A 19,548-nucleotide genomic window follows, 5' to 3' on the forward strand; every position below is an offset into this window, starting at 1 on the left:
TTCTAAAAGCATTTTTTCCAACCCAGTCACTCCAGCGGAAAAAACATTGCATACGCTGGATGTACAACGATGTCTCAAATTCTACATTGACCGCACCAAGGACTTTCGAAAGTCTTCGCAGTTGTTCATTGCCTTCGGCGGTCCGAGCAGAGGCCTTCCTCTGTCCAAACAAGGGATCTCCAGATGGATTTCAAGTGCTATTTTGCATTGCCACAAGATGGCAGGGAAACCTCTGGTGGGCAGGATCCGTGCTCACTCAACGAGGTCAGTGGCATCTTCTACAGCCCTCTTTGCGGGGGTACATGTCAAGGACATTTGCAGGGCTGCTACCTGGAGCAGCGTGCACACGTTTACTAAGCATTACTGCTTAGAGTCATTGCAGCAGGATGACGCAGCAGTGGGCCAGGCTGTCCTGAGAAACCTCTTCAAGTCCATTAGGGACTGTTTGGACGGAGGCGGCAGAGCGGCCCTAATTCTTTTGCCTGCCGCGTTCGACACGGTTCCACATGCCCAGCTGATCTCTAGGCTAGAGGACATTGGCATCACTGGCGCGGCTCTCAAATGGGTCAAGTCCTTTCTCACAGACCGTTCACAACAAATCTGGCTCCCTCCCTACCAGTCATCGATTAGCAAGGTGGACACTGGAGTCCCCCAAGGGTCGACTCTAAGCCCCCTGCTCTTCAATGTATACCTGACCCCCCTTGTACATCTTGCAGAGAGTCTGGGTGCTAAAATAATGGCCTACGCCGATGACACCCAGCTTCTCTTCACGTGGGACAAGAACAACCTCGATACAATGAGAGTCCAATCGTGCTTGTCCTCAGTATTTGCCTGGCTGGCCAAGGCTGCCCTCAAATGCAATGAGGACAAGTCGGAGGTTCTCCTGTATGGCCAATTCCCAGTGGGATTTAGGGAATCCATCTGGCCCACTGGATTGCCGTGCCCATCTGGAAATTGCGGAGTTGCTAAAAACTTAGGGATCTGGTTTGGCGCCGATCTGTGCTTCCGAGATCAGATCTCGAGATTGGCGGGAACCTGTTATGGTACTCTTATTACCCTCCGGAAGTTCTTTCCACTTCTCCCCCAGGAAGCGAAGGAAACAGTGGCCAGAGCACTCATTCTCTCGCGTCTGGATTACGCCAACGCATTATATGTGGGCGCTCCTGATTTTCTGCTTCGCAAACTGCAAGTAGTCCAGAACGCGACAGTGAGGCTCATATACAACATCTCCAAATGCCATAGTGTACGAAGACAACTTGCGGAACTCCACTGGCTTCCAGTTGCCCTCAGAGTGCGCTTCAAAATCCTAACACTAGCTTTCAAGGCCTTACACGGTCCATGCCCACCATACCTCAGTGCCAGGTTTGCCTTTTATCATCCCCCGCGTCAATTGAGATCTGCTTCCCTCAGACATCTGGTCACTCCCAGATTTAAGAGAGCCCGTCTGGGGGGAAAATCCATGACGGTTAGAGCCGCCCAGCTATGGAACAGTCTCCCTGACCATCTGAGACACACGACAAACCTTACATACTTTAAAAAACACCTAAAAACCTTTTTATTCAAGCAAGTCACGTAATTCACATGTCTTTTCTTGGCATCTCTTTTATTTCTGACACTGAACTTCTCTCGCGCCAGGACAGTCTCGACTAGCAGTGCGCGTTATAAGAAATATATAACATAACATAACATAACAAGTGATTTGTGAGCTTTCCTTTCTATCCCACCTTCCATGGGTAACACATTTTGTTCTGTCATTTCTAATGTTATGATGTACTTATTTACAAAATGTGTTTATGATGGTTTACTGCTTGCTATTCTGATACAAAAGCATGGGAATCTATGAAAGTTCCAATACTGGGGTAAGAAAACAAGTTACTTACCTGTAACTTTAGTTCCCCAGTATTGGTAACTTTCATAGATTCCCATGCGCCCACCCACCTCCCCGGGGAAAGCTCAGCCTTCAGCAAGTAGGGTGTCTAACACACAACGGCTACGAAAATCTGAGGCTCTGAGGTTCCTTCAGGAAGGTTCTAAGGGTGAGGCTCTTCTGATTGGCTGATGCCTAAGAGTTTGGTCTCTTTTACAAAAAGAGGCTGATATGCTACAAAAGGGAATGAGGCCTAGGCCTTTTCTCTCTCTTTTGTACCTACTACTATGGTATTTTTTATTACCAAGACTCCCAGTCCGACGACGGGGAATGATACAAAAGCATGGGAATCTATGAAAGTTACCAATACTGGGGAACTAAAGTTACAGGTAAGTAACTTGTTTTCTTCTATGCACTCCATGTGCACTGTGAGGTGTCAAATTGTAAGAAGATTTCCATTGACTGTACGAAGAAACCTTGGTACAGTGCAACAATATACTTAACAAGGGTTTAAGTCACTTGCTCCACAATAGCTCATATAACTCCTTGCCATCAGTCAGAACATTTGCATATGAGAAATTTACCTTTTCTGCTTTTCTAACCTCTTTTCGACAAGCAGATGTTCCTTTGTACAAGCCATTTTATCGAAAGGCTAATCTGATTTCTGTCACATCTGCTATATCTGCCTACTCTTGCACTTTTCCTCGTTACCTCCCTCGGATCTGGAATAACCCATGATGTTTCTGTACCACCCACATAGCTGCTGGTGAGGACTCATCTTGAGAATTAAATCCAAGTCCTGTGTTTTGTTCCTCATACAATGTCTGACGCATCTTAATTACAGTGGTTAAGTCTCACATCAGTGGAATTTTGGTTCTTGCAGGAAGCTGACACAGGAGGAATATGAGCGCCAGGAGAAGGAGCAGAAACTCTGTGTGGCAGACGAAAAAGCTGTGCTGGCTACTGAAGAAGTCAAAGTTTACAAGTAAATCCAAGTTTGCTTATTTGGAGTAGTTGGTCATTTTGTTTAGTCTTCCATATTTACGTTGATATTGACACAAAAGTGGTTGCAAAATCTTCCCAGCAAACAATTATCAATAGTTGTAACATGCTTTTGCTTAATTTCTGACTAGGGTGACTAAACATGGTGCTGTAAGGTATCAAAATGAGCGTCACATGATTACAAAATCAAAAACCTTGTTTTAATTCTTTGTCCAAAAAGGAACATTTCTAATTTTTTATAAACTGTATCCGCAACATTTGTCAACGCTATGCACAGCATGAGAGGATAAAAATGCTTAGATGCTAACTTTACTAAAATGATACCAAATTGAACCAAATGGTGAAATGTAGAAACCATTTAGTTTACACAGTGAAATTGAGCTTCATCCTTTGTGGCACAGCCATTGGCATATGCTTCCAGGCTGTGCAAACTAGTGCTTAATGGTGAAATAACTTTGGATGTTAAGAGCTTCAAATGTATTCCAACCGTTCTACTCAAATATTTCCACTACATATTTTCCTAAACCGGGTGTAGCCAAATTTAGATTGATTATTTTAATTTGTATGTTTGATATGCAGCGTTTCCTATGGAGCATATTCCCACAGCTGCTCTGCTTAGATATTCGACTGGTTTGAGGGGTGTTTGGGATTAACAATATTCTGTTTGTAAGTTGCAAGTAGACAGCAGATGTTTGAAGATTTTTCTGTGAGCGCAGGCAGTGTCCTGTGCAGGCTGTGTATTTCAAATGGAAAAAAGGTTTTGTTTAAATCAATTTGAGATATAGTTGCCAGATTACTGATGGACATATTTGTTCTATTTTTAAATGTATGTTTTATAGAATTTTGTTTTTTAATTTTCCAGGCAAAGAATTCAGGAAATGGAAGAAGAGTTACAGAAAACTGAACGGTCCTACAAAAATCAGGTATTTGGAATTGGGCCAGTTAAGCTGAGACAATGCTGTGCCTTTAATGGTTGCAGAAAATGACACATTTCCGCAATAGGTACACAGTTAATAACTCAGGTTAAAAACCTGTCTCGGTTCATATCGAAGCTGTACCCACTTTTTGGAATACCTTGAAATGTTAGACTTCCTCTGTCTTGCAGAGTATAGGGAAAATCATCAGGTGCATTTAGGTTCTTCCAATGCCACAGCTATAGTTTCATAGCCTATGTCTCCTCTTGCCTGTCCAAGTTCATTGAAAAATCTGATTACTTGGAACCAAATCAGGCTGGTTTCCGCCCCTGTCATTCAACGGAGGCCGTGATTCTGGCTGTCCAGAATACTTTAAGATCTAATGCTGACAGAGGCATACATCAGGCCCTTGTACTCCTTGACCTTTCGGCCGCGTTCGACACGGTTGACTATACCATCCTTGTCAACCGTGTCGAACAAGCCGGTTTGAGAGGTTCTGCCTTAAACTGGATCACTTCTTTTATAACAGGGCGTTCGCAGTCAGTAAGACTTGGCAATTTTACAGCTCCTAAAACTCCAATCACATGTGGGGTCCCTCAAGGTTCCTCATTATCACCTTTATTATTTAATCTCTACCTTCGCCCATTACTTTATTCTTTGTAGAACTTCAAAGTTACCATCTACAACTACGCGGATGATCTCCAGCTTGTCTTTCCACTCAACACTGCTGACTCCGTGACAGAATTTCAAAACACGATGACACACATACAGAGATGGATGAATCTCAACCATCTAAAACTTAACCCAGGCAAGACAGAGCTGATCTTGCCTGGGAAAAGTGAATTGAGTTGGGGCCCATGTTTCTGGCCATCTGACATGGGAGCCCCACCCACAAAATCCCTCTCTGTAAAAAGTCTGGGGGTCACGTTGAGCGCAGATCTATCTTTGAAGGGACAAGTTGGAACAGTAGTCTCCGCTAGTTTTTTTCAACTTAAAAAAATAAAAAAAATAGCCCAGTTCCTCACACAATCTGCTCTTCTTCAGGTAGTCATTGCTCTTGTTCTTTCCCGACTGGACTTTTCCAACAGCCTTTATCTGGGACTCCCAGTTGGCCAGTTGAAAAGACTTCAGCTTGTCCAAAACCAAGCAGCCAGGCTGATCTGTAAACAGTCCAAATGGCAGTCCATCAGACCCAGCTTGGAAAGATTACACTGGCTACCTGTAAAACAAAGAACTGAGTTCAAAACTGGATGCATTATTTTTAAAGCCTTGCAGGACACTGGACCAAAATTCATTAGGAATCTTGTTTCCAGGTATAATCCTTCTTTAAACCTTCGCTCTGCGCACAAAAGCCTCCTGACTGTACCCTCTTTTAAGAAAAAACGGTTGGGGGGTAGCTGCTTTGATCACCTTGCAGCTACCTTTTGGAATTCCCTTCCCCTGCCTATTAGACAGAGCCCTGATCTTCTTATTTTTAGACGTTCTTTGAAGACCTGGCTTTTTAAACAGGCTTACTGTTAAAATATTGGTTCCTATGCAGGCTCACGCTCAGAGTAATTATTAGTGTTATGTTCCTCTCCGATAGCGCCATGAAGCCCACGGGCGTACGTGCGCTTAATAAGTAATTTTTAACATAACATAACATAACAAGTCATGTATTCATCTTTTGTATTATCATGTCTGTGGCATAAAGAGAATGACAATCCTACTATTACAGCCACCATTAATTAATAAAAATACACCGGGTGTGCCACTCCCCCATGTTTTATAAATAGCTTCTAGTAATATGAGCACACCTTTAGTGGCTTTCGCATAACATTTCAAGACTGAAAAACAAAGGTATGGTAACCTTTATCCAGCATATGCATGTGACAATGTGGGATTGATGATTCTAGGCAGCATTGCTGGTGGAACGGGGGTATTGTAGAGTTATCACTGTTATGCCCAGTCCTTTTTAAAAAAAAAAATATTTGTTTTCATTTTTTATTCTTTAGGTGCTCTGATTCATAGTGAAGTGTTGATAGAATATCAGGTCAAACAGACAGAGTTGAATACTATTTTATCATACTGCAATATCATGACTTGAGTCCCTATGTTAACCATGTGTCACACAGAAATATCTAAAGCATAGCTTGCAGTCCAGGTGATCCAAAATATTCAACAGCAATGTTATCTTCTCAGGTTAAGCTCACTGACTCCTAAATCACCTCTTCAAAAGCCACATCTAGCAAAGCATACAGACAAGATTTCCCTATTGAGGCTAAGATTTTTCTTTACAGTATTGCATGGCATTTTATATCGGATTGAGAAGCTCATTGAAGAACCTAGCCTCATGTTTAATAGGGCTGTATCAAAATCAGTTGTGATAAAAGACTATCCCCAAGATTTGTGACTAGTGATTGCAGCAGGATATGGACCTTGGTGGTGGACTGTAAAACACACCAGTCCACTTTCATTGGCCCCCTGAGCATTAGCCAAATGTATTTGACCAAGAGTTGACTTGCACTTTGGTAGGCTTGAATTATCAGACCAATTACTATGGTGATTACTCTCATCCGCATTAGATGGCTGTCTTCACCATTAATTCGGGAATGCATTTAGAATTGTTTGATTGCCTAATCCAGCGTTTGCCGTTAAATTTTAATCTGTTGAGGTGAGAGCTGACTAATGAAGCACTCTCTGTTGCTTGTATTTAAACTAATCCCTTGCACTTCGTAGGATTGGGCCCTAAACATTCCCCCCTGCCACTGAGTGGCTGGGAATCATCTCCAATGCTCTCATAATGAAGCCCCCTGTAATGACTGTATAATGATACCCTCCAAATGTCTTAGTCTCCTATGGGCTTGCAGTTATTATTGTATAACTTCCATAAGTTTTGCCTATCCAAGGGTCTGGAAATGAATCTTTTAAAGCCTCAATACGTGGTAATGGGGTCCCATAAGACCTTTAGGAACACTGTGCCTTTGAATGATGGAATTTTGGAACTCGTCTTTAGTTTTGAATATTTAGGCATAACACTGGACAGTAGACACTCTTGGTCCCCCCCATATTAATAAGCTAAGGCAGCCCTTCAGCACCAAGCTTCGGCTACGTATAAAATACATCAGGTTTCCTACTCTAGAGCTTTACTCCCTGCACTGGAAGTGTACAAGCTAAAGGCTCAATCAGTGGCACTCTTTGGAGCTGAAATTTGGGGGCATGCGAACACCAAGTAATTGACTCTCAGTGAGAACAAGTTTGTGCGCACTCTCCCTAAGACTACTTCCCTTATTTTGATGTATTTGGATGTAGCACTTAAAAGGGTGGGCCGTATTGCCAGAATAAGGCCTATTCTATATTGGTTGCAGCTTTGGACCATAGACACACTTTTGCTTTATAGAAACACTGTGTCAGAATATTTCCTTCCCTTGGTTTAGACATATGAGACAATGTGTTCTAGGGTCTGGTCTTGGTTGCTTCTGGACTAATCCAGAAGAGGTAGCACATTCTTCAAAAAAGCAACTTCAATCCATCTGTTGGGGTTTCACCCCAGCCAAGATTTCCTGTAACCGTTTTTTGGGGAGATTATCAGAAGAGTTTTGGGTCCTTAAGGACTGTCCTTATTATGAATCTTTTCTGGATAAGCTGCAACCTCAATTGGCAAAAATTCTGTATCTTAAATTTTGCTAATGTACTCTGGGAATAGGGTCCTTTACATCACAGTGGATTACTGGAAGGCCAACAGGCCACTCTGAGAAATGTCCTATGTGTTGCAGATCCCTTAAGGAAAATATTGACCATATTCTGTTGTTCTGTCATTCCTGTGCAAAGCTATGAGCTAAGTGGATTCACCCACTATGTATTCAGGTTGGCCGTAAACGTGTATAGGGTAGCTTCAAGGCTACTAAGAAGTGACACTTCAACTGATATTGTGTTTTCCCTGAGTAAGTACCTATACTCATTGGGGCTACTAAGAACACAGAACGATCTAAAGTTATAACCCTCAGAACCTGGAGTGTGGTTTCTATACCCAAGTTCTTTATTATTATATTACAGTGTACCCAGGACATAAAATGACTTAACATTTCAGTTCTGTTGAACTTCATACTTTGGGTATTTTGATTTAGTACACTATGTTTATTACTCTAGCACTACTAGTATGTTAATGCTTAAAATCCTGTTCCCAGACTTAAGGTACACTTTAATCCTAGGGATAGTGGCCCTCACTAGGCAAAGGGCCGTATTAAGCAGTTGTTCATGTATACAATTGTTTTAAAAAACTGATCTTTTGGGGGTACAGGCTGTACAAGTTATCCGCAATGGATTTTTTTTAAAGGGTAGCACATGTACTTTTATTCTGCACCCTATTGCTTATGAAATTGTATATTCTTTGGCCCCCCGAATTATCTCTTGCCCTTATTGAGTTTAAACCTCATATTATCGATATTCTCTTTTTTAAAAATATTTCCTTTCTCTTAATTTTATTGATCCAGTATTTTAACTTGTATATTATTGTTTTTAATGTTGCTACATCCATACAAATATGTAGGGCCTTAGTTCCACAGCTAGGCCTTGGTAGGACCGCAATGGAACCGTAACAACTATCATCCAGTCTACACATCTACTATCGGCCGTATGAGTCATCAGCTGTATTCCGTGAACTTGTCTTGCATTTAATGTTTATATTGCATTGTATCATATGAATTGTTTTAAGGAAAATAAATTTTGAAATGAACTGTATCAACCACAGATTACTCTCTGTTAAGTTTTCAGTACATGATTCTGTAGCATATCTGGTTCTCATCCAAAAGTTTATCATCCTCAACGTGCATATTTGTAATAGTGTTGTAACCGACACCACCATGGTTTTGGTCAGGAAAAGGCTGGTTTTAAGATGGCTTAGAATCTGGTTCATCACCAATGAAAGTACTAGCCTCCTGAAGTCTCAGTCATGACCTTTTATGAAAATACTGGTAGTTTTAGTTATTAAAGGGCAAAGGACGATGCCCAACCCTTAAAACATGTAAATGGGACAGTGTAAGTGGAGATATCCACATTCTTTCCTTGCCATCATCGGTTTCATTTGTTGCATAACACTTCACTATGATTTTACTATCATGAAAAGAGTGCAGTTAATACAGCAATGCTGGAATAAGCAATAAAACACTCTCATTAATCATTCCTAATCATTTTCAAACCATAACAAGGTTCATATGCTGACACTGCAAGCCACTCTGTTTGGCATTTCGCTACATTTAAAACTTGCAATGTATCTTAAAAAGGATTTTTCATTGCCCCCCAACTAACACCAACTCCACCATCCCACATTTACAAACATTTTGAGGCTGCCTTTTTCTCCAGTTCTGTGTATAAGGGCCAAATGACCTTAATTCAGAAAGCTTCTATTGAATGAATGACTGACTGACTGACTGAAGAGCTTATAAAGCGCACTTTTGTTGAGGCCTCTTGGCGCTGGGTTAGTATGATGCAGGCAGCTAATAGATCTTTAAGACCTTGAAAAGAGCCAGGTCTTTTATCATTTTCCTGAATAAGGCCCTGTTGGATTCTAACCTGATTGTCACGGGAGGGAGTTCCATAAGATGGATGCTTGGTAAGCGAAACACTTTTCTCCCAATCTAACTCTTTTTATTCTAGGAACACATACCAATCCTGTGTTGGCAGACCAGAGAGAGCGTTGGGGCTGGTATACAGAAAACAGGGTTTGAATATCCACAGCCCCTCCTCCGTATATAGCCTTGTGCAATAGGCATAGGGCTTTAAAATACACTCTCTGACGGACTGGAAGCCAACGTAGCTGCTTAATCACCGCTGACGTGGGGTGGTATTTAGGTAAACCAAGCAGAACCCGAACCGCTGCATTCAGAAGCGATTGAAGTTTGGTGAGGTAGTTCATCACTAATGGTAACGAAGTAAAATAATGCATCAGTGGTTTGTTCTTCCAAAGCCATTTCTTGTCATAATGTACTTTGGGGAAGGTTTGCCTTTTTCCTTAACTATGAAAATATTTGGTTTCCTCCTTCCATCATTTAACGGATAAAATTGTTCTGAATAATACCTCCTCACATTGTGGTCATTGCACCGGCATGCAGTTGGATATATTCTGGATTCTGCACAATTGGAACCTCCGTAATGTTATCTATAAGACTCTACACTCCTTTTCAAAATATCTGGATTGGCACACACTCCCACCAGATATCGCCACTCGCCTTCTCAATGTTTCTTCGTAAAACTTTATCGGATACATCTGTAGTCTATGCACAACCTAATTTTATATTCAGTTTCCCTATGATGTATGCTGTTAAGGCTTTGAGGCATATTGTGCCATCTTTGCCTCCTTGTACAGCTGGAGTTTCCTCCCCAGCTGTCTTTCGTTGCAGTTGGTATATCCATTATTGTAACCCCCCCCCCCATTATAAGAATGGCATAAAGCGTTTAAACTAGACCTTTTGTGGATTCAAACCTGGTCCAACATTTTTCAAAGGCTATGAGTTATCTCATGGCTGCAGCTTTGTTACTTGCTTGGAGTGCCCAATGTCGCTATTGAACATACTGGAGTCTGTCCTGTTCCATCACCCCAAAGGTCTGTTTACCGTCGTAAAGGATTTAACACAATCCCTCACAAAGCAGTTCATTAGTGCAGGATACTCCCCTAGTCACCATCTCTCAAATCCTAAAGGGCTAATGTAAAGACAAGGTTTTAAGTAGAGCCGAGTAAATGGTGACCGAAAAGTGGTGAGGCTTCTCCAACCTCTACTTTTTCCCATATTTCAAGAGCTGTTCTTTTTATTTCGAGCAATCACTTGCTTTGAACCAGAATGCCAAATCTCTCTTTTTGGATGTTCTCTTAACTTGGGAGAAGATTGCTGAATTACAAACACCCACAAGTATACTTCTGCTAAGCTACAAACACTATATGTTTACAGAAGTACTCCACTGGACAAAATGTACTTGTGACAGAAATGCTGCATGTGTGAGTCGGGTGAAGGTGTCTACCTGCACTTTTAATTTGTTTAGTTAAAAGTTAAATCTATTTAAAGAGTCCGTTTTGCAAGTTTTTCCAGGATTGGAATGGCTGTGCAAAACATCTGCGAATACCTGCAGACATGCAAACCTGTAGAAGTTCCATGCATTTTGCATAACCGTGTACCAGTGTTCATTTCCCTTACCTGTCCCACTCATAAATGTACAATGGCAGAAAATCTGCCACACTTAATGTCTACCACTAATGTAGGTGCACTTAATCTTAAAATTCCACTTGTGCTGATTCTTTGAAGATGCAATTTTAAATCATGGATGTTTTTGTTCACCGGACTAATTTGAGTTTTCAAAAACTTCAGCAAAATGACATCAAGGTTATCCCTTACTGAGGCAATTGCAAGACGTTTGTGTACCCTCAAATGAAGGCTCTTCTTTTAATTTAATTTTAATTAATGGTCAGTGATATGCCAGTACTTATGTAGGGACATTATTGCATTCCATGTATAAAGGATTCAGAAGTATTTTGAAAAGCCTCATCTTCTTAAATTAGTAATGTTTGTGGTGAACTAGAATACTTGCAAGCATAGGGGTTCTAAGGCTTCCCCCATCTATAACCATCTAAGTGCCTCAAAAATGTTTGATCGCTTACTGAATTGGCTAAATGGTGTATCCAGATTTTCTAGACAAGTTAGTGTTTCTGAAACAGTTTGTTAGGAAATAGTGGGTACTCTGTTTCTTCATCCCTACTGCCCAACACTGTATTTATTTGTAGTTGTTTAATTAACCCATCAGTTGTAGAATATTTTGTGGAATAGATTCCCAACCAATGCCTCCTATCTGCACATAAGTGTACATATTAATTTCTGGAATGGACTTTTAATATTGTGCTCACTTTTTTTGTACCTTTCCTCTATTTTTATATCTTATCTTTTTTTAATTATACAGATTGCTTCACATGAGAAGAAGGCTCACGACAATTGGGTATGTGTTTTTAAGGCTCTAATTCCTTATTCGCCTTAACCGGTTTTGTCATTCTTATTACAGTTTCTATTGACATCGCAATGAATACAATATATTTTTTTAAATACACTAGACAAAGATGCTTGTTTTTGTGTTGGAGTCTCTGCTAAGAAAATTCGTTTCTCAGCAGTGGGGTCGGTAGAAAATCACGGTTTCATGATAAACACTGAGGCCAATAATAAGCCTTCCACTTTTATACCATCCAACCAATTGCAAACGCTAAAGAAAATTCCAAAACCATAGAAATATTCCAAACTTTTCAAAGGCACAGAACAGGCATCCATCCTCCTCCTTGTATTGCTCAATGTGATGTATGCATTTCTACAGCCTTGTCATAGTAAAAATAAGGCGATCTCTCCCTCTTGGGGCATCTTTGCCTACTATGTTCCTAAGAAAAACCTGAAAAGGTAAATCCAACACAATTCATTAGAAGAAAGGTTCTGGGTGTGCTACAGGAGGGATATTAGCCTTGTTGTCTTTATTAAAATTGTGATTTTCTACCCACACCACTGTGAAAAAGCACATTATATGGTAAAGCACAGAGGCCAATATTGTGCCACTTCAACTCCTTGCTACAACATTCTCTGCTACTGAAACCAGAGGCTTAAAATAGATTCTCTTAAAAACGGATTAACAAGACCAATCTGCTGACCCAAAGATATCACTCAAGCCACCTCCACAGATGAAAGTTGATGTTATTACATCCCTTGCAAAATGTGCACCAAACACTGACTGCACCTTTCATTAGTTCCCTTAACCAACCATCTCTTATACAGTCAACCACCTAATATTGCACAATCTTTATACTCCCCGTCATAGTCTTCGCTCTCTTCCTCACATAGAAACATCTTCAGGTTGATAACTCCTTGATATAATCTCCAAAGCCCTTACGTCTGACACATGGCCGAGACCAAACGCAACATCATAGTCTTCTTCATAGGCTGCCTCCTCAAAGACAAGCACTCATTTTATTCCCACCCATTCAGCACAGATTCACGTCCCACAAAGAGATAGTATGGCAAAGATAACCTTTACACCCGCACACCCCTCCTCAACTTTTGGACTGAAATAGTCTATCCCAGTGGAACACACTTAACTAACTCGTTCGGCAGACATGGTGGAACAATAAAAGTTCATAAGCCTAACCCTGACCAACAAATTCTGCTAAATAAATTTCACAGCTACTACCACTGCAGTTTAAATGACACAATCATTCCTTACCAGACGCCAACATACCCATTTACTCCAAGCCTTTGTATATGCTTCATCTGTTCTTGGATCCCACACTTTGCTAATAAGTCTGGATGCTTCCTCAGAAAAGCTAGACACCTGCCAAACTCTACTTCCATGGCTCTAACCACACATGACCCTCTAACACCAATCTTGTAAAACTGTTCGTGAGGGCCTGTCAACCGCGCTGGCAACCAAGTTAAGACAATCGGATAGTCCACAATTATTTCCATTACCAATGGGAACCAAACCTGTGACCTCAACAGTAGAGTCACGAACAACAAACTTCCCTTATTTACTAATAATCTTGGAATTATTGTAAATGGAGGAAACACATAATACACCCTCCCCACCCCAATTCTACGTCAAAGAATCGTAAACCCTGCTGCTTTGCGTCTGAATGTCAACTGAAGCAATGCTCCATCTGGGTATTCAATATATTTTTAGGTCTCGCATAGCCAATGTGCTTGCGCATTGCTCCGGCGAGACTTATGTAGGGGCTCCAGGAAAGCCTGCCAGAGGGCTTTGGAATGCGGATTATGGCCAGTCCATGTGCACCGGGCTCGCACTCATTATTTGCTCTCCCGCACCCCCCCCCCACCCACCCCCTCGCACACCACAATTTGTCTGAGCCTCGGCATCAGACTTCAAAGGAAGCCGCTCCCCCGCTCCCGCGCCCCCCTCCATCAGACTTCAAAGGAATGCGCTCCCAAACTTGCTGGCCTCTCTCTCGTGAACCTTTATTTACTTGTTTTCATGGTCTGTTCTTCATCCAGCTCTCTCTCTCCTTACCTCTGTTTCTTCCCCTCTCTCGCTGTCAATCTTGTTGTTTCATATTGTTTGCCCTGGCTCTTCTCTTCCATGCAGGCTCACTTCTGTTGCTCGCTGCTTTTGCTCCTATGAATTTTGGCCTATCTCCAACCTCCTCCCTCGCTGATCTTGGATCTCAGCCCCCTCCGCCTCTTTCCTCTCTCCCTCGCCTCTCCCGCACTTACTGTTCCTGTCTCCTATTCATTCATCCTCCTCATCCAATTTACCACCCTCTCTTCATCTCGCAGACATACTTCCATTCTTGGCTAAGAAAATCATTGCAGTATTGATCTGTGCCTACTCGTCTCTCTTCATAACACATCCCATGCTTTGTTAATCAATGTTATATACATAGCGAGGGTTTTGTTTACAGGTCTAATAAGAGGATACTTCACTCGGGGACACCACCACATCACTCAGGGACACCACCACATCACTCAGGGACACCACCACATCACTCAGGGACACCACCACATCACTCAGGGACACCACCACATCACTCAGGGACACCACCACATCACTCAGGGACACCACCACATCACTCGGGGACACCACCACATCACTCGGGGACACCACCACATTACTCGGGGACACCACCACATTACTCGGGGACACCACCACATTACTCGGGGACACCACCACATTACTCGGGGACACCACCACATCACTCGGGGACACCACCACATCACTCGGGGACACCACCACATCACTCGGGGACACCACCACATCACTCGGGGACACCACCACATCACTTGGGGGACACCACCACATCACTTGGGGGACACCACCGCATCACTTGGGGGACACCACCACATCACTTGGGGGACACCACCACATCACTCGGGGACACCACCACATCACTCGGGGACACCACCACATCACTCGGGGACACCACCACATCACTCGGGGACACCACCACATCACTCGGGGACACCACCACACATCACTCGGGGACACCACCACATCACTCGGGGACACCACCACATCACTCGGGGACACCACCACATCACTCGGGGACACCACCACATCACTCTGGGACACCACCACATCACTCTGGGACACCACCACATCACTCTGGGACACCACCACATCACTCTGGGACACCACCACATCACTCGGGGACGGCACCCCTCGGGGGCACCACCACATCACTCGGGGGCACCACCACATCACTCGGGGGCACCACCACATCACTCGGGGGCACCCCTCAGGGGCACCACCACATCACTCGGGGGCACCACCACATCACTCGGGGGCACCACCACATCACTCGGGGGCACCACCACATCACTCGGGGGCACCACCACATCACTCGGGGGCACCACCACATCACTCGGGGACACCACCACATCACTCGGGGACACCACCACATCACTCGGGGACACCACCACATCACTCGGGGACACCACCACATCACTCGGGGACACCACCACATCACTCGAGGCACCCCCACATCACTCGGGGGCACCCCCACATCACTCGGGGGCACCCCCACATCACTCGGGGGCACCCCCACATCACTCGGGGGCACCACCACATCACTCGGGGGACACCACCACATCACTCAGCCCAACCACATCATCACTCAGCACCACAACAGCACTGTCCTTGCTTGCTACCAACAAGCATTGCCATAGCCAATAGGACTCGCATTAGGAAAGTATAAGCTATTGGCTTTGTGAATATCAATGCTATTAATTTATATATTTTCAAAGCCAACACATATTAAAAAAATGTGTCATTTACAATACCAATAGCTCACACTTTCCTAATGCGAGACCACATCACTCAGGGACACCACCACATCACTCGGGGACACCACCACATTACTCGGGGACACCACCACATTACTCGGGGACACCACCACATCACTCGGGGACACCACCACATCACTCGGGGACACCACCACATCACTCGGGGACACCACCACATCACTCGGGGACACCACCACATCACTCGGGGACACCACCACATCACTCGGGGACACCACCACATCACTTGGGGGACACCACCACATCACTTGGGGGACACCACCACATCACTTGGGGGACACCACCACATCACTTGGGGGACACCACCACATCACTCGGGGACACCACCACATCACTCGGGGACACCACCACATCACTCGGGGACACCACCACATCACTCGGGGACACCACCACATCACTCGGGGACACCACCACATCACTCGGGGACACCACCACACATCACTCGGGGACACCACCACATCACTCGGGGACACCACCACATCACTCGGGGACACCACCACATCACTCTGGGACACCACCACATCACTCTGGGACACCACCACATCACTCTGGGACACCACCACATCACTCTGGGACACCACCACATCACTCGGGGACACCACCACATCACTCGGGGACACCACCACATCACTCAGGGGCACCCCTCAGGGGCACCCCTCGGGGGCACCACCACATCACTCGGGGGCACCACCACATCACTCGGGGGCACCACCACATCACTCGGGGGCACCCCTCAGGGGCACCACCACATCACTCGGGGGCACCACCACATCACTCGGGGGCACCACCACATCACTCGGGGGCACCACCACATCACTCGGGGGCACCACCACATCACTCGGGGGCACCACCACATCACTCGGGGGCACCACCACATCACTCGGGGACACCACCACATCACTCGGGGACACCACCACATCACTCGGGGACACCACCACATCACTCGGGGACACCACCACATCACTCGGGGACACCACCACATCACTCGGGGACACCACCACATCACTCGGGGACACCACCACATCACTCGGGGACACCACCACATCACTCGGGGACACCACCACATCACTCGGGGGCACCCCCACATCACTCGGGGGCACCCCCACATCACTCGGGGGCACCCCCACATCACTCGGGGGCACCCCCACATCACTCGGGGGCACCCCCACATCACTCGGGGGCACCACCACATCACTCGGGGGACACCACCACATCACTCAGCCCAACCACATCATCACTCAGCACCACAACAGCACTGTCCTTGCTTGCTACCAACAAGCATTGCCATAGCCAATAGGACTCGCATTAGGAAAGTATAAGCTATTGGCTTTGTGAATATCAATGCTATTAATTTATATATTTTCAAAGCCAACACATATTAAAAAAATGTGTCATTTACAATACCAATAGCTCACACTTTCCTAATGCGAGACCTATTGCATTGCAAATAGATGTACCTCGAATAGGCTTCACATTATCTAGAATCTTCATGAACCTCTCTCTATCCAAACTCCAATCGCTAGAATTCCAAAAATACTTGAATTGCCATCTACTGCACAATTCATTACACCAGAAATATACTGAGGCTGGTATAATCTTGCCAGACAGAAACCCCAAAACTCCTTTGCCACCTCTGCCAACCTCTTTAGTTGAGGTCCATTCAGTATATTGATGTATCTTACTGCTGAGAGATTTAGAATCTTCAACAACGTAATACACTGAACTTTGTCCCTAATCACTATTGACCACAAAGGAACCAGCTAATAACTTTAAACAGTTTATATGCATCTCTTTCTCTAACCACAACCCCCCAATATCCGCCTGTCACACTCTCTCTGCACCTTAACTTTTAAAACTCTCATCCAACTGTATTCCCAGTTCTGGCGACGCCCCAAAAATTGCCCTCCTGTTCTGTACCTCCATGTTCTCTACCTACAAGTTCACCTTCTCCCTAGAAAAGACCAATAATGCAGCAGCCCTGGAAATTTAGCTTTGGTTGATGATGGCAACATCCCTACAATCCTCGCCAAGGACCTCCAGAGACATGCATTCTTTTTGGAGCCCTTTATGGACACGCACACTGCTGTCTGTTCCCCTCCCCCCCACTCTTCTTCACGGCATGAGGCGTACCCTTAATGTCTATTGACTGGCTGTGAGAAAGTGGCTCTATATACACTGGACAATAAGGCAGTACAGTGTGTATAGAGTCCACAAACCCCAAAGGTATAACAGAGGTTAAAGTAAAAACTGACCTTATTCTCCAAAGTGGTAGCTTGGTCGAGCAGTAAGGCAGTACCAGAGGACAGTGTAAAGCATTTGTTGTACACACCTAGTCAGCAAAAGGTTTCACACACTCAAGAACTGAACTCCAGGCCAATTGTTGTTATATCCTCAGATATAGTTGTTTTATGTTTAGAACCAACAGTTATAAAAATATTATTTTCAAGTTACGAGTACTGTCATGTAAATACTTTGCAGAGTAGCAATAAGTTTGTACACACAATAATTACAGGATAGCTAATCAGCTACACATTTCTGAAACACACTCTGGCATTGAGCTCAATGGGTTTTCATAGGAAAGTACAGTTGATTATTTTATGGATTACTTTGATAGTTCCATGACTAGATCTTAGATTCAGTCCTGTGGTCTAAGCTGAAACCAGATTAGCAAAAACGTTTTAGTTACAGTGATGGTTTTTCCTGAATATAAAGCTGTTTTAAAAGTTCACACTTAGAAACTTTTCGAGGTGATTCTGACAATGTTATTCAATGGGAGGAAATTTAGGTTACAGGTAAAGTACGATTGTGTTACTTTTGTAACCCAGCACTAGTCTCCTAGGGCCAGCACTGGGGGCTTAACTCAAAACAGGTAGGTAATTGTGTGTTCGAGGCATATGGGCTGCAGATGGTACATTTATGAATAGATCGCCATCTGGTGTTGGGCTTGGATGATTGCACTTGGTTTTCTTCTGGAGAAGTCTTTGTCGTCATAGATGACTCCTCCTCTTGGTGTTAGTGCGCATGGGCATCGGCTCCATCCTTAGATTGTTTTTTTCCGCCATCGGGTTCGGATGAGGATCGAAGCGCTCCGGACCGACTTCGATAAAGAAGGTCATATTCGGTGCGTAACCCTTTCCAATTCGACAGTATTGTTATCGAACGCGACTTCACTTCCATACCGACGCGTTTCGAAGGACGACGATTACGAGAAACTCGAAGTAGTCCAGCCCGGGGTCCATGGAAAGGACTCCATTCAAAAAATGTCCAACGTGTGGTGCTAAGTTCCCACACAAGGACCTACACGAGGTGTGCAACCTCTGCTTGTCCCCTGAACACGAATCCAGGGACTGTGAGGCCTGTGCAGCGTTCTCTTCAAAATCGACGATTAGAAACCGTTGAGCCCGAAGACACAAGGTATCGAGAATGCAGTCACAAGCAATCCCGGAGCTGTTCGAGGACCAGCACCCAGAAGAGGAGGAAGAAGAGGCCGACGAGGCGGGGTCTGAAGTGGACGAGTCCGACGTCCAGGAAATCGACGTCCAACAAACCGTGAGTGACGACGTCCCTTTACCAAAGAACAGACCCCGCACGGTGTCGACCCCGCCCTCGAGCCCGGTCAGACAACCGAAAAAAGTTTCCGACGCCCCGCCTTCGAGCCCGGCAACGAAACCGAAACCGAAACACTCGGTCTCCCATCATGGTGGTTCCGATAAACGGACCACATCGACACCGAAGCTCCAAGTCAAGGAAAGCTCGAAGTCGAAGCAGTCCATGTCGACACCGAAACACGTTTCGACGTCGAAAACACCCTCGACACCGGGGACATCTTCGATACCGAAGACATCGGATCCGAATAAAATCTCGGTGCCGAAAATACAAATGGACAGTCAGAAGAAAAAACACCTTTCGGAACCGAAAACTGCGGTACCGACACAGGAATACAAGACCGATCCTA

At 44.5% G+C, this 19,548-nt stretch overlaps 1 protein-coding gene across 2 annotated transcripts in view; it reads left to right on the forward strand.

Annotated features, from left to right (window-relative positions):
- Positions 1 to 19,548, forward strand: part of MIA3 (MIA SH3 domain ER export factor 3) — a 353,545-nt gene that overhangs the window by 235,656 nt on the left and 98,341 nt on the right. For both annotated transcript variants that reach the window (XM_078649820.1, XM_078649821.1), the window contains exons 20-22: positions 2,751 to 2,852; positions 3,732 to 3,792; positions 11,707 to 11,742. In XM_078649820.1, coding sequence (XP_078505946.1) covers positions 2,751 to 2,852; positions 3,732 to 3,792; positions 11,707 to 11,742 — 199 coding nt within the window. The remainder of the gene's footprint in view (positions 1 to 2,750; positions 2,853 to 3,731; positions 3,793 to 11,706; positions 11,743 to 19,548) is intronic.

Source organism: Lissotriton helveticus, chromosome 6 (assembly GCF_964261635.1).
Source record: "Lissotriton helveticus chromosome 6, aLisHel1.1, whole genome shotgun sequence".
Classification (NCBI taxonomy): Eukaryota; Metazoa; Chordata; class Amphibia; order Caudata; family Salamandridae; genus Lissotriton; species Lissotriton helveticus.